Source organism: Apium graveolens, chromosome 11, assembly GCF_009905375.1.
Source record: "Apium graveolens cultivar Ventura chromosome 11, ASM990537v1, whole genome shotgun sequence".
Lineage (NCBI taxonomy): Eukaryota > Viridiplantae > Streptophyta > Magnoliopsida > Apiales > Apiaceae > Apium > Apium graveolens.
The window spans coordinates 9090595-9107842 of record NC_133657.1 but is presented as its reverse complement, the minus strand read 5'-3'; the positions used below and the strand labels follow the sequence as shown (position 1 = coordinate 9107842).

Genomic DNA, 17248 nt, shown 5'->3' with positions numbered 1-17248 from the left:
TAATTCTTAATTTACAAGTTATCTATTTTCAAATTTGATCCAAATTTTAGCCTCGTTATTCTAACCCAATTTTTTAAATTATAATCTTTTTTAGTTATTCTTTTTTATTATTAACTTAAAATTGTGGGATATTACAAGTATTTAAGTTTTTCTATATCGATTTGTAGACGATACCTGTTATTGTAACGCTCTCCAGACCCGGGGTATAAGTCTGGGGGTTACTAGCTAATCTCCTAACCTGTATATTCTGAATAACAATAATAATGAAATGTATTTAAACCCCTTTAACGCTAACCAGGATCTTTTTAGGTTGAAGTACGAAAACAAGAACTACTAACTACTTTATTACAAACCAAATTCAAAATCTCACAACTCTCTTATTACAAACCATTGTCTAACCAGTTATAAACTAAGATTATCTTTTATTCAATTACACACACTACCAATTTATACTCCACCTGTTCGGGCAGCTCAAAGCTTTCTTCCTGGATTGGGATCAACACCTTGGGTATAAGAGGATCCCGAGGCTTGACCCGCTTCTTTACCACTCGAGTCCTGATGGATTTCATGTTCCTTCTTAACTGAAAACAATAAGGTGAATAGAAAAAAAAAGGGTGAGCCAAAAGTTGCTCAACAAATCCACAAAATATAAACAGTGTTAAAGCAGTTTAAATGAATCGGTAACCTGGGTATATCTGCAAAGATATAACCCCGCGATAATGGAAAGAAGGCCACTGCTGGCGAATACAAATGAACTAAACTGGACTCAAGTTCGCATTTATACCCTGCTGATCAGCTAGGATACAGTGCATATCTATATCTCACTATATAGATCAAGTCGGGAACCCAGGCACTACGGCCCATCTCAAGGATCCGATTATATCCCGGTCCTTAGGATTAAGTAAAGCTTAATCCCCAAAATATCACTATCCGGTCTATGGAGTAGCAACCAGAACAATCGGTATGCTTTGATATATTCCAAACACTAGAATATACCAATATGTATGCGTAATAATTGGAATATGATTAAGGAGAAATCAAGAATTAAAATGAAATACGAACAAGAATCAAAAGAGTACAAGCGTGATATGAATCTGAAGAGATATCATTATTCTGAAATTCGAATAGGGGAAAAATTTGCATTCTTCGCGACTCACTTCAATTATGTCACCTTTGTTTATCACCGTCCCAATTTGCTTCACTGGCTTAGCTTCTGTTAGAGAAAGAGAATGATTTAAACATCCCGTACTTCAATTGCATCTCAAACCGACTTCACATCGTTCCTATTATCTACCAATGCGCTTATTATTGACTCGTATATTATTTATTAACAACCAATACTTGATTAACCACATAATACACGTAAGCACATAAGAACATAAGCATTTTTTATAGTTAAAATAATTTTTAGAATCAAAACTGACTCACTGTTCGCTTCACTGATCATTATCTGACTTGTTTCCTATTTTTTGGAATTTGTCGGACTCGTCTCGACACGCGATTCGGCTTATAATCAAATAAATAACAAAGATCAACCAATTTTAAAAGAAATTAGGTTTTAATATTATTTAAATTAAAATAATTCATTTTTCTGAGTCAGAGGGCTTTCGTTTCGCTCGAATCGGACTAACGGTCTATTTAATATTAATTAAATACTGATAAATCAATTTATTATTCAATATAAATAATTATTACTAATTATTAAACCCTAAAATAATTTTTAAATAATTATTAAATAATTAACTAGGAAAAATCAGAATTAAAAATGATTTTTCCATAATTTTTGCAATTAAAATGAATTTATTATGAATTATTGAAAATGATTTGATTAATTATCAAAATAATAAATCATTTTCAAATAATTAATATAATATAAATAACGAATAAATAAATAATTAGTAACTAAGTAAATAATTAAATCTGATTTTTAGAAAATATTTCAGATTATTTATAATATAAATCAATTAATTAAATAATTAATTAATCAATTTATAAAATAAATAAAACTGATTTTTAAAATAAATAAAAATTAAAATTAAAATTAAATTCCAGAAACAGTTTTCAAAAATCAAACTCTAACAGATACGGATCAAAACCGGGTATTTTATACGGGTCAAATGGGTCAAAATCCGGGTCGTGAAGAACACGCCGGATTTTGCCCAGAATCTGGCCACCGGAACAGATTCCGGTGAGCCAATTTCAGGCCAAAAAAGACGTTATTTGATTCGTTTCTCAGCTGGAATCTGTCCCAAATCACTGCAGCAACACGATTCCGGCCATTACTGACCAGAATCACCTCTGCATCATTATCTCCGGCCACAACCGCCATCAACTCCGGTCAAAATACGAAATCACAAAATCGTGCATGAAATCAAACGTCCTATAGTGCAAATTAAAGCTAAGAACACATACAATCAAAGCCCTAACATCTTAAAAACCAAATATTCATAAAAATTACGGAGTTGTGATTTGAAAATCGAACATAAACCCTAATAATCGAACTTTACTATCCAGGTATCGTTTGTCCAATTAGACACCATGAATCGATTGCAAATAACATCAGGAAGCTATATCAATCATCAAAATATCGTAATATCCCTGGAATCAAAAAGTCCTAATTCGAATATAAACCCTAGAAATCAAAAACGACATATTAAAACATGAAATTGAGATCATAAACAGAAAAAACAGATGAAAACCTTCGATTTGAGTACTTGAATCACACGATTTGATGCTGCAATCAATGAGAAATCACGGCTTGCATTTCTGACCCGACCATGTTCTTCCCGACCCGATTTGCAGAGAATTTTAATTATTTTCTGATTTTCGATTATTAATTATAATTAATTAAATAAAAATTAGGCTATTTATAGTAGTAAAATTAATACTCCTAATTAAAATTAAGGCCCTAATTCTACATCTTTTAAAATTAATAGGCCCCTAATTTTATAATTTTTGAGTATTAAAATTTAATTATTAATTATTTTATATATACAATATATATGCCAAAATTTCCCAAAAATTGTGAATAATGCAAAAATACAAAGAAATAATATAAATGATAGTCCTAAAAATTTATAAAAATAAAAATGTGATTTTTGTGGGAGTTTTAACACCCAATGGGGCTCGGAAAAGTCATTTTTCACGAAACGAGAAAATTCGTAAAATACCTAGACGTTCAGAATATTGCGTTGGTAAAAGCTGTTTGATAAAAAATAAGGTCCATTATTTTATTTGAAATAACTGCATTAAAATCATGATTCGGGTCGTATAACTTTTGGTATGAAAGCTTTAAATACAAAATAAAATATCTGAAAAATATCTTAAGAATACCGGAACAACACAGAATGCACGTAACACATAGCAATTAGGGTTTGATGGCTAATTACACATAAATGACATATTAACACACATAATTTATTATAATTATGATATATTACAGACGTAAATTTCCCAGACTTTACAGTTATGGTAAATAATAATTATAAATGTAATATTAAGGAATTTCACGAATTATATTTTGTGAAATATAATTATAAGTCATATCTTCTCATTCATCTTTTGTGGCATAATATTTGGGTGTGAGTTTTATTTTTGAAATACAAAAATTTTGTTCATCAGTTTTTATTTCTTGTTCATTAATCTTTTTTGTTACATAAATTATATATTATCCTTTTTTAATTATAATTTTTATATTTTTAAATATTTACAGTAAACAATGAAGAAAATGCTCCAAAAAAAAGTTGGGGTCCATGCTTCACGGCTCTGGCATGCTTCACGGCTCTGGCAGGTAATATGTTTCACATTAATAATATGTATACAAAATTTATCAATAATTTTTTGTATATAGTTAAGTAATTATGTAACGCATATAATGATGACATGTCAAAATTTACTTATTTACATTCTAAATATTAAGATGATTATTTGTAGAACGTATATGGTTTCTAAATGTTTGTTAATAGACATCTTTTTTCTTATAATTAGTTTAATTTATTTATTTGAATATTAAATTATTATTATGTGTTAAATAGTATAAAAATTTTAATAGGGACTATGAATGAAATCTTATAGTTTTAAATGAAACTGATTATTTCTGCCTCCTTTTTTAATTTAAATATTTGTGATAATTTAGTGTTGGTTTTGTTTAATTTAGTTTAATTGGTATCTATAGATGTTTATAATGGTCTCGAGTAAATTCACATGTTTAATTTAAATAAAATATTTATATTTGTATTAATATATGTTTAAATTATGTATTTGTTAAATTTGAGGAGATTTTAGAAGATAATATATACTTTGATTAATATATGTTTTAGTTAATGTGAATACGAATCTGTGTGCTTGTATTACTATATTATTTGTGTGACCCTCCATTGAGTTGGTTCGAGGTCAATCCAAATATGTACACTGATGTGAAAAATTGTGCAGGGTATGCTTGAGTCTTCTCAACACTTGGCATGGTAGCCCAGAAGAGATGTGGATCCTAGAAAATTAACTTTGCTCCTGGTTTTGGTCTCTCAAGTAAGTTTTGTATGTGGTCTTAACGAGAACGTAGTTCTAATAAGGAGTGTTTGTTTGTAACATCACTTAAGTTGTGTTTGTGTACAGGTATTCTGAACAACATTCTAGACAGAAGTAAGCTAGAAGCAGGAAAAGCGACACTTTGAGATAAGTTTCAGTTGGAGCATATGCAAGAAAACCTAGTTCTTCAAGTTCAACAACTGATTCAACTCAAAAAGGTCGTCTTTCACTGTTATCAAGCTTTCTTTTTCCAAACTATGGAGTGTTGATCGAGTACGTGGGATTCTCAACGATAAGCAAGAATCGATGTTCGATAGTTACACTCAAATAAAGCATGCATCTGCGTTAGGACTTGGTATTGTTCGGTCTCTGGTAAATATCAACTTGTTGGTACATTTAAAAAATCCTACCATATACAAATAAATAGTATTTACATTACAATTTGATTTTTTTTGTTTCATCACGTACGTTTAATGACGGGCGACAGAAATTGTTGAAAAAGAAGCATGCAAAAAAAAGGAACTTGATTCAAGTTCAATCAAAAGGCTAGTAGTGTAAGAGATCAATACGAAGAGATTGAATCAATATCGGTTCGTACAGGTCCTGAGACGAATCAAAGACGGATCTCAAGTGATCATGTTTATCAAAAATGAAGAACAACGCAAAGTCTGTAATAATTTTATGGAAAGACAAGAAGTTAGTCTATGTAGTCAGGAACAATGTAATTGTGTAGTTGTCTTCTTTCTCGAAAAGAATGAGACACATGACAAAATTTGTAAATTTTACAAGTTGTTGGTGCCATCTATTACAAGATTCAATTTGTAAATTTGTCAATATATGTAACTTTCAATTATAAGTCAAATTTAGTCAACTTGAACTTTCAAAAATAAGTCAATTTAATACTCTGATTTATTACTATAATAACAGAGATATGAGACACTGTAATTCGTACAAATCCATGGGATTTTTAGCATGTAACAATCGAGAGTATTTGTGTACACGCTGTGTTTACGAAATATTTGTATTAAAGAAAAGAAAATAAAGTTGTTTTTTAATTTCTTGAGCTTGTTGCCAAAAACATTTTTAACTAAGAAAAGAAAATATCTCTGAAGATTTGTAAGGAAAATTCTTATATATTTGTTCCCAGAATTTTCTTCTCACTTTTGGGAAGAGTTAGACAGAAAAAGAAAATTACTCATTTTTTATTCTTTTATTTTCCTCGATTGATTTGGAACAAAGTATTAAGTTTTTTCTGGTTAAAACTACTGTAGTATAAAAATTTACATCAAACTCTATATATTTAAGTGATCTTTGAACATGTATTTTATATTTTGAATGTCTTTATTTTTTATACTTTAACTTTATGTTTAATAATATAAACTAAATATTTTTTTAGCCAAAATTATCAATTTAATTTACTTTAAGTTAAATTAGCGAAATACATACATCAAAATTAAAATTAAAAAAAAAATCATTCTTCACTTCAAGAATAAATTGCTCTTTTAAGCTATATAATTATTTTAAGTCAACTCAAACGGACACTTTATAAACGAACACAATTTGCAGATTCAAGTCACATGTATGAACACCGTTACAGCACGACAAAAATTGAAAATTGATGCGCGAAAAATGAAAAAATGTAACCATCAAAACATGAAGTAAACTCTAGAATATAAAACCCCCCATAAAGATTTGCATACAATAAAAATTGGTCTCCATCTTAATCCCTCTCAAACGAAATAGAGATCATGCATCTGCGAAATCAATATCTTATATCTCTACGTCATCCTTCCGAGAAGTGGTTACATTAAGACCAGCTCTATCCTCAGTTAACTCTTTGATGTGACCCTGGTCGTTGTCCCTGAAAAAATAGAAGCAAACATAATGTTTATTCCCTGGAATCTCTAAACAACATGTACTCTATAAAATTAAACCGACTATACACTAGTTACAGAGCATTTACCAAACAATATCAATGCACCATAGTTGGAGTCTAAAATGCCTCCGTCTAGGAAAAAAAAAGTATGACAACTTCAAACAGTGCTGCTTTGATAACACAGAAATTATATCCTTGATAAAATATAGCATGAACAGTCGGTAACTCTGTATAGTAAAATAATGTTTAAACTATAGCAACTATAAAAAAAATATAGGTCTCTTAAAAATAAGAGAGGAAAAAATTAAGAAATACTGGACAGCATAAACTGAGAATCGTTTGGTCATTTAGGTTGCATTTAATAAATTTATAAACATTTTGGAAAAGGTTCTTAGAATAATATACAATGAGTTTTTTTTTTAAAGGAAGATGGCCATTTAAGAAAAATTTCATTCATAGTAAGCAAAAAACATTTACATAAAATTTATGATCGAACTAAAAAAAACTAAAATTGTATATTACAGAAGTGTACATATACTACTTATCATTTATCCACTTATCAATATATTTTAAAATAAAAGAAATATTAATATACATTCAACTATAGGCCCATGCACCTGACCAAAAAAAAAACTAAAGGCCCATGCAAAGGGTGGGATTCTTGTATAAATATTATAGTGAAACTTGTTCAAAGATGTAAAAAACTTAAACAAAAAGAGTACAAACCTTTCTAAAGCATAAACTTGATCAAGGATGTTTCATTGCATCACCATCATAATGCCATGAAAGCAAAAAAAGATATTTGGATCTGAGAAGCTACTGAATTCATTGTCTTGCATGTGCGCAATCGCACTAAAAGGAATTAATTCAAATATCTGCTCACTGGAAACTGCTTTCTGATGATTGTTTCTAAGCATTTCCAAAAAAATCTACACTACTACTTTGTGCTTGCATAATCATTCCAATCATAAAAAGGATCACCAGGTTTCTCAATGATCTTACTGCTAGAATCATTTCCAGAAAAAATTAAATTCTGGCTTGAGCTTGCAAAATCATTCCAACCAGCAAAAGAATCATCAAGTTTATTAATGATCTTACCACCAGGTTCATCTCTAGAAAGATTTACAACATTACTTGAGCTTGCGAAATCATTCCAATCATCAAAAGTATCCTCAGGTTTATTAATGATCTTACTTCTCGGTTCATCTCCTGAAAGATTTACAGCACTTGAGCTCGCAAAATCATTCCAATCATCAATAGAATCACCAGGTCTATCAATGATCTTACTGCTAGGTTCTTCTCCAGAAGAATTTAAAGCAGTACTTGAGGTTGCAAAATCATTCCAATCACCAAAAGAATCATCAGGTTTACCAATGATCTTATTGCTAGGTTCATATCCCGAAGAATAAAAAGCATTACTTGAGCTTGCAAAATCAGTCCAATCATCAGAAGAATCATCATGTTTCTTAATGATCTTATTTCCTGGTTCATCTCCAGAAAGCTTTTTAGAATTACTTGAGCTTGCAAAATTATTCCAATCATCAAAAAAATTATCAGGCTTATTAATGATCTTACTGCTAGGTTCTCCAGAAAGATTTACAGATTTACTTGAGCTTGCAAAATCATTCCAACCATCAAAAGAATCATCAGGTTTACCAATGATCTTATTGCTAGTTTCATCTGCCGCAAAATTTACAGCTTTACTTGAGCTTGTAAAATCAGTCCAATCATCAGAAGAATCAGCATCTTTATCAATGATCTTATCGCTAGGATTATTTGTAATGTTCTTTTGCCAATGGTTATCTTCGAACCAATCTACATCTTCAGAAGCCGGGTTTTTAAAATTATTTGGTGAGATTCCATCTGCAGCCTCCGCAGTTGAACCAAAGTGTACAGCCTGCTGAGACACATTGGAGTCTACATTATTCCAGAGGCCATCTTGCATCCAGTTACGAGACACTGATTGAGCAGCATGTAAGATATCCTCAAGAATTCTGGGATTTTCATCTTTTCTAGCTCCAAAGACCGAATCAAGATGAGAAGAAAAGTCAATATTGGAGGCTACAAAAGAGTTATATGATTTTGAACTCTCGTCTTTATATGCAGATTGAAAGTCTGCTGGCCATTCAGATAAAGATTCACGCTGGTTATCTTCGAAGGACTTGACAGCCAAGTCTGAGGAGCGATCATCTGAAAATAAAGTAAGATTCTCTTGAACAGAGCCAAAGCCAGAGATAGAGCCTTTGCTTTCTATGTCAAGCTGCTTTTCTGTAACTGGTTGTGCAGAAGCATTGGAGTCAACATTCAGATGAGAAGAAAGATCAATATTGGAAGCTACAAAACTCTCGTCTTTATATGCCAATTGAAAGTCTGCTGGCCATTCAGATAAAGATTCACGCTGGTTATCTTCAAAGGACTTGACAGCCAAGTGTGCAGAGTGATCATCTGAAAATAAGGCAAGATTCTCTTGAACAGAGCCAAAGCCAGAGATAGAGCCTTTGCTTTCAATCTCAAGCTGCTTTTCTGTAATTGGTTGTGCAGCAGCTTTGGAGCCGACATTCTTCTTTGACCCTGAGACAACATCATCCAGATCAGCTCCGCTTAAATTGAAAGACCTGCTTTCGGAGTCAACATTTTTCTTTGACGCTAGGAAGACATTATCCATATCAGCTCCACTTAAATTGAAAGAGCTGCTGCTTTGTTCAGGTGTCTTATGCGGTGCAGTTGTGTCACGCATTTCAAGCTCATTCAACCTTGTTGTATTGAAATCTAAGACATAGTTTAAAGAAGCTTCTTGGTCTAGTGTAATGTGTCTTTTGTTTAACTCAGATTCTTCAGTAGATGTTCCAACAGTTTTCTGCACCAATAATAGAAATGGAATCAAAAAATAGCAATTTACCAAATTAAACCTTTTTTTGTTGCTAAATACAAAATTAGACTTTAGTATTTTTAACATTAAAAATATTTATTTATTTATTAGAAAGGTCCTCAAACCCCGGTGAATAAGGGATGACAAGGTATTCAAATCATTAAAATAAAATATCAAAAGAAATAAACCACCAATTAATTAGCCAGAAAACCCATGTAAATTGTCCTCAAGAAAGTATAAAGGCCAACGGAACTAATCGCTATCTTAAGATTAATAAGATAAATTTGGTCAGCAATATGAAAGTAATTACAATCTACAATATATCTGGAGCAGAAGAAGACTTCCAGAGAGAGAGAGAGAGCGAGAGAGATACAGAGAATAGGGCCATCTCTATGAATATCAAAGTAAGCAAATGTCCGAACCTCCCCCCCCCCCAAAAAAAATAAAAAAAACGATTAAGGCCAACAAAAAGCAAAGAAAAACAAGCAGAGCATCTTTCTTTATTATCAACTGGAGGGTAACATAAAACTTATTCAAGAAGCTTGTAACCGTGAAAGTATCTAATTTTAGATGAGGGAGAATCATGTTCTGTGTATATATTTACGAGGTAGAAAAGCTAAAGATGCTCAAACTTGAACTAAACAACCTTCAAAATCAGAAAATCTACAAGGAATAGAAAAAATGTAGAACAGAAAGAGTGAACACAAGAATTCGAATTTCACCTTATCTGTTTCAGTTCATACTTGCTCCTAAGCATTAAAGATGCTAAATAAAGTCAAAGGAATGTTGATGAGGAACAAGAATAAGGAATTAATATATATATGTTATTAATTAGTTTATCTCCAACAAGGGCAGAATGATGAGGAACGGGAATGGAGAATGTTTTTATATGTTATTTATGAGTTTATACGAATTTAGATTAGGGAGGATTAAAATTATTTGTTTGTGTTTTATATGTGCGGCTAGTAGTTTATTAAATAAGTAGGTTATTTATAGTAAAGCCCAATTGTTTATGGGCCTTAGTCCATTAGGTTTAATACAAGGGTTTTATAGTCTATATAAGTGATGTAATCCCCACATTATTACTTAGCTTTGATTATACACTTTTCTTGAGAATAATATTGATTAAATATTCTGGGGAATCGTATAATTCATCGCTTAAGACCTTGTTATCGTTTTCGCTATATAAATCTTTGTTTCTTTAAATGTATTATAAGCATTTGCACACCAGAGTTTAGGACTTTTTGTTGTCAATATACATGGTCTCAGGTTTTAAGGTACCTTCCTCAGTCCTCACGGAAAGAAAACAGAACGTCAATCAACCAATTGTTCTTCTCTGCTCTTGCTATACCAAAACCAAAAATTCAAGGCATTGACACCCCACCGCGAACTTAAACACTGAAGTAAGAACATAGAGATATCTAACTTTCTATGTTTTTAATAAATTTTTTAATGTTACTTAATATCTGCGACAACTATTACCAAAGCCTGGCTACAATCATGGTGGCTGGTTTTTCAACAAATACAGAAAGGTTAGCAATGCAATTCTAAATAAATTTTAAAAAGATATTAAAATGGACCAAACAGGTATACATGCATCAAGACACTGTAAACTAGGGATTGACAATAAAGACGCCAACTGGATCATGGATGGGGGTAAAAAGGGTATATAAATGATTCTCATCCAAAACATGGGATTAAAAGAAGAAACTTAACATAAATAACAGTTAACACAATGTATAAAGGTGTATTCACGTAAATAAGTTTGTTACTCATACATACAGGCACCTCAGGTAATTCTTTTACGAGATCCTGCTCATTGTTGTTCCTGAACAAAGAAAAGTGAATACAATGTTAACGACATCATCAAATGGAAGGGACTCAACAGATAAAACTGACTTGTGTATACTAGTTAAATGTCCAGTGGAAAATATTGTACTTGCATCATATAGTATCAAAGTTGCAGAGTACATAAAATTTATCATACAACATTTGTGCACCATAGCTCTGAGTCCTAAATGCCTTAATTACGTAAAGAAAGAGAACATGTGAAAAGTTCTCTAGGCCGGGTTAAGGTATGAAAGATTTGGGGGTGGGGCTAAAATAATAGGGGTGTTTAAAAGTTAGAGGTTTGAAAAAGTTAGCGGATTGAACTAAATTAGAGATCTGACTAGATGAATCCTCTAATATTGGTGTTTGGTTCTTAGCGGATCGAAATATCATTTTGGACCCAGTCCGTTAATTTTGAAAAACCTACTTGGCGGAGCTTTTTCAAATAGAGGATTAATATGTGCCTAGTTAAATTACAAACAGTTAATTCAAACAGCTATTTACCAAGCAGTTTTGATCAAAGCTTTCAAAACAGCTAAATTCAATCCACTGGTCAGAACATCTTTCTCAATCCGCTAGTCAAAATAGTTAATTCAACCCGCTAACAGCTAATTGCCAAACAGGCCATTACGCAAACACACACACACACACACACATATATATACTTGTAAATATTCAATCCTAGATAGTACATCATATGGATTGGTAGGTTCTTTTGGGTCGGATTAAATATTAAAAATATATAAACTTAAACATCGGATCTTAGAATTATACAAAATGAGTTAAAAAAAGGATGGCCTTTAAAAATGATAATAATAGTGTTGGGCCATAGAGCCCAAATAGGAGATAAAATAGAATGTATTAGGAAATACATGGAAAATAGAATGTATTTAGGAGGCCCAACAAATATTATATGAAAAAAGATTTAAGTTTGAAACTTTTAAATGCATAGAGAGACTATTTTTATAAAAATAAATCATATAGAGTATATAGCTGTCTCAAACATGTATTACTTATCAATAATTTTTCAATTTTCATAAGATTATTATATAAAGATATAAATGACCTTGTGTATAGACCAGTGATACTTGTAGTAATATTGAACTGAAACTTGAACAAGGACATACTATTAACACTAATACAGCACACACCTTTCAGAAGCATGAACTTCTTTAAAGATGTTATTCGTCACTGCATCACCATCATAACTTCCAGGTAAGCCAGAAACGAAATTTATCCGTGAGAAGCTGCCGAATTCATTGTCCTCTATGTCAACGGTTGAACTAAACAAATTCATATCAGATGTCTGCTCACTTGAAACTGAATTTTGAAGATTGCTATCTTTCCAAGCATTTCCAGAAAGATCTTTAAAATCACTTGTGCTTGCAAAATCATTCCAAATATCAGTAGAATCATCAGGTTTATCAATGATCTTACTGCTTGGCACATTTCCAGAAAGATTTACATCATTACTTGAGCCTGGTAAGTCATTCCAGCCATCAAAAGAATCGGCGAGTTTCTCAATAATCTTATCGCTAGGTTCATCTCCAGAAAGATTTACTACATTACTTGAGCTTGCAAAATCATTCCAATCATCAAAAGAATCATCAGGTTTATCAACGATCTTAGTGCTAGGTTCTCCTCCGGAAAGATTTACAGCACTTTTACTTGAGCTTGCAAAATCATTCCAATCAGTAAAAGAGTCATCAGATTTATTGATGATTTTATTGCTAGGTTCGTCTCCAGAAAGATTTACAACATTACTTGAGCTTGCAAAATCATTCCAGTCATCAAAAGCATCAGGATTATCATTGATCTTATTGCTAGGTTCATTCGTAATGTTCTTCTGCCACTCATTATCTTCAAACCAATCTACACCTTTAGGATCCGGAATTTTGTAATTATTTGGTGAGATTTTATCTTCAGCTTCAGCAGTTGAACTAAACTGTACAGCTTGCTGAGAAACCTTGGAGTCTACATTTTTCCAGAGGTCATTTTGCATCCAGTCATGAGACACAGATTGAGCAGGTGGTAAGTCATCCGCAGGCTTTTGCCGGTCTTCTTCTTTTCCTGCTCCAAATACCGAATCAATGTGAGAAGAAAGATCAACATTCGAAACTACAAAAGAGCCGTATGAGTTTGAACTCTCTTCCTTGTTTTCAGATTGAAAGTCTGCTGCCCATCCGGAGTGAGAATCACCCTGGCTATCTTCAAAAGACTTAACAGCCAAGTCTGCAGAGTTGACATCTGAAGAAAACCAAGGATTCCCTTGAACAGAGCCTTTGCTTTCTACACTGTCAAGCTGCTGTTCTGTGATTGGTCGTACAGAAGCATCAGAGTTAAGATCCCTCTTTGACCCTGAGAGGACATCGTCCAGATCAGCTCCACTTAAATTGAAAGAGCTGCTGCTTTGTTCAGATGTCTTATGTGGTAAAGTTGTCTCAGGCATTTCCAACTCATCTGGCCATGTAATTTGTAAATCTAACAGATGATTTAAAGAAGTATTTTGGTATGGTGTAATGTGTCCTCTGTTTGATCCAGATTCTTCAGTGGCCGGTCCGACAGTTTCCTGCACCAATCATAATAATGATATGATGAAAAGCAATTCACCAAATTATCCAAAATTAGACTTTAAATTCTTTTATAAGAAATTACATGTTATTTATTTATTTGAAAAGGGCGAACAAAGGACGAAAACTCTTTGAATCAGAAACGAAAAATTAAAATATAATACTCCAACAAAACACACAATCAAATAATTAGCTAGACCACCAGTAAAATTTGTACTACAATTTGTACTACGAACATTATGGATACCAGCAAAACTCATTCACATGAATAAAGATAATTTGGTCATAATAAATAAAGTAATAACGATCCACAAGGTATCTGGAGCAGAAGAAGTCTTCCAGAGAAAGAAAATACATAGTATAGGGTCATCCTTAAAACAATGTTCACCAATTCCTATGAAGAAGTTATAACACAAAATGTTCATTATACCCTAAAAGTGAGGCCAAAATAAAGCAAAGGAAAGCAAAGGAAAACAAATAAAGAAAGCTAGCTAATCATCTCCTTTTGTTATAAAATTGGAGCGAAAACATAATATTCATACACAACCTGGTTACCTTTAAAAGGGTTAAATATGAGGGAGAATTATGTTCAATAAACATGTCATTATGAGGTGGAAAAGCTAAAAAGAGGCGGAAGCTTAATCTAGATAACCTGCAAATAAAAAACGCTACAAGAATAGAAAAAATGAGTAACATAAAGAATGAAAGCCTTTGCTTTCTACACTGTCATTGATTTCTGTTCAGTTATTAGTTCATTGAAGTGTATACAGTAACCAGTTGCACACCAGAGTTTAGGACTTTAGGTTGATAAAATATACAGTTAGTTCCCGCATTCTAAGGTATCTCCGCCCACATGAAAAGAAAACAGAATCTCAAACAACCAAATATCCTCACTGTCTTCGCTACCCTGAATCTATGAATTCAAGTCGTTAAGAAATAATACCCAAACAGGAACCTAAACACTGAAGTAACAACATATAAAATGTCCTTGCTAAAGCAGTCCATATATAATCTACCCTCCCACTTTTCAACTTCATCCTGATGTTGTAAACCGCCTCAGAAATCATGTCTTCTATAGCAATAAGTATATGATTAGATCTCATGATCAAAATCTTAATCCACGCCCTAGTGAAACCATGTTAAGCAAAGGTAAAGACAAATACTTGCACCCGCACAGGAAGCATCGTACTCGTAAGTAAGATCATTCTTCACTATACTACCTCCAGGAAGTAGAAGTGCAAGTACAAACCCATTCAATGATCTTGAAACTCCAAAGCTAATATTATTAACAAACAAAATAAAAACTCCATCTTTACATCCTTCAACTCCGATACCAGTATCAACCTTATACAACTCACTCATCTCACATATCCTAAGACATCAGCTAGAAGCATGCCAAAAACCTGATAACATTACGCACGCAAGCACACACTTTACCCCAAAACCCCGCCTGACCAACACAACATCATAAGAATCTAAAACCACTCACCAAGTAAAACATCATCCACTAATTAGGCCTTGCTCCCGAGTTCTTTAAAGGGAAGGAAGCAAATGATAAGGAGTTAAAGTACTTTCATCCCATTTTTGGAGTGAAAGTTTTGGAATGAAAGTTTGTTAAATTTGCATTCATTATCACTTGCTTTCGCTCATTTTAAAAACTCGGGAGCACAATTATGAACGCAAGTGAAACTACTTCTACTTTACTTACCCTCCACTTGCCGGGAGCAAGGGGTAAAAATATCAACCATAAGCAGAAAACTACATCCAGATTAAAACTAACTAAACATCAAAATGCACAAAACCCCCTCATCAATCTCGAAAAAACTACACAACAAAACCATAAAAAGAAGATCTTTAACTACAAAACACATCATAAACACACTTAAACATACAACACACAAAAAGGGTCACCAGAACTTACAGATTGAACCAAATCCAAAGAATGGAGCAGCCACTGATAGCCAAAAGTGTTGGTAAAAGAAATGGGGTCAGGGGGGAGGTCATTATTAATCTGTTGATTGCCACAAAAAATACAAATAACTGAATCTTGACCTCTGAGAAGCTTGGCTTTACAAATCTTGCATCTTAAGTGGTGAGGGGCAGAAGGGTCAAGCCCAAAAATGGAAGCATTGAAAGAGGGTAAACAAGGGAGAGAAGGGTCGTCGGGATTGTAACCGTTTAGGCCGGCGGCGTTACGGGCGGCGATCTGAACTTGGTTTATCAGATCGGTTGGGAGCTGAAATGCCATGGATTTATTATGTCCCACTGATGAGTTGTATTGTATAATGTTTGTATGTTGTATGTATCAGTGGTGATGAGTTGGGGAGATTGCGGTTCGGAGCTCTATCGGGTTTTATATTTTTTTTGGTTGTTTAAATCAATTTGATTAACTCAAACTAATTATAGCCCAAATTTTAAAAATAATTTAGTTTAATCGTATTACGCGGTAATGAAATTAAATAATTTGCACATATTTTTAAGATTATATAATTTTAAACAAGAATGTTTCAAATAAATTTTTAATATTAGTTTTTGGTAGTTATTTTTTTAAAATAGTGATTTTTATTTATCAAACTGTTTTAGTTAATACTGATAAATTCAATCCTCTAGTTTAAAATGTATTACTGAATCAGCTAGTTAAAATAACTAATCCAATTGCTAATATGATCAATATAGCAATTAAGATAAATAATTAAAAATTCTAATATGAAAATCCGCTTAACATACAGGACATCTGAATGAAAGTCACTCCTTTTGATTGAAATATTTCTCATGAGATTCACATACATGGAAGGTATTGACACACTGTTGTTAAACTGTATCAAGGTTACTAACAATGGTTGAATCTTAATCCTCGGATCCTCGTTTTACCAACTGCATTCTCTAATTTTTGGATTAAGGTTAAGATCCTAAGATATGGGGTGCATTTATTTATGCTCTGATATTGAATATGGATTTATGATTATGGATTGTTATCTCTGATAAGTCTTCACAGACTTCAGAAGAAATCTTTGATCCCTAATGGCATATCATTGATTATCTTCCTAGAATTCAAATCTGAAAATAATTTTGACTTTGTCAAAATTGTAACTTATAAATGAAGATTCAGATATTATCTGACGAGTTTATAAGGTTCTTTTATGAAAGTTGAGGGATATCGGGAATTCTGCCACTTAAAAGAATCCTAATTTCCCCTTTTATAAGGAATATTTTTAAATCTCTTGCCTGAGAGTTTCCATCCTTGAAGGTGGAAGGCTACTTTTTTATAAAAAAAATGATTTTCTTGCAGGTACACTTGGATGTTTGGAACTCTGAGTGAGTGACACACTGTGAGACTAAACACTGGAGTATGGAGTGGAGTGAAACACATTGTGATATTACTAAACAGAAATCACACACTTGCACTGTGAGGAAATTGTTACCATAAATAATCTTTTCACTTGGTTGTTTAATCCTAAGATTTCACTCCAATACATTTTGAAAGATTTCTCAGCTAAGGGGGAGAGATAATCAGGATTCAATAGTCTTTTTGAAACTAAAGGGGAGTTTACAACTTTATTGTACTAAGGAGGGGATTCT

The 17248-nt window shown here is 32.4% G+C and overlaps 1 protein-coding gene across 3 annotated transcripts; it reads right to left on the bottom strand.

Moving 5' to 3' along the window:
- Window positions 1–6002: 6002 nt before the first annotated feature.
- Window positions 6003–15982, bottom strand: LOC141695098 (uncharacterized). Of its 3 annotated transcripts, none has more exons than XR_012564276.1 (5): window positions 15591–15982; window positions 12251–13668; window positions 11052–11097; window positions 7127–9257; window positions 6003–6385 (listed from the first exon to the last, which is right to left on the bottom strand). XR_012564276.1 is itself a non-coding variant. In XM_074499355.1 (4 exons), exons 1-4 carry the CDS (start codon window positions 15915–15917, stop codon window positions 7338–7340), a joined length of 3711 nt encoding a protein of 1236 aa, XP_074355456.1. In that variant the 5' UTR covers window positions 15918–15982; the 3' UTR covers window positions 7035–7337. The 3 variants fall into 3 exon arrangements, 1 of the variants encoding a protein (XP_074355456.1); XR_012564277.1 differs by having other exon boundaries at window positions 11058–11097; XM_074499355.1 differs by lacking the exon at window positions 6003–6385 and having other exon boundaries at window positions 7035–9257.
- Window positions 15983–17248: the final 1266 nt, after the last annotated feature.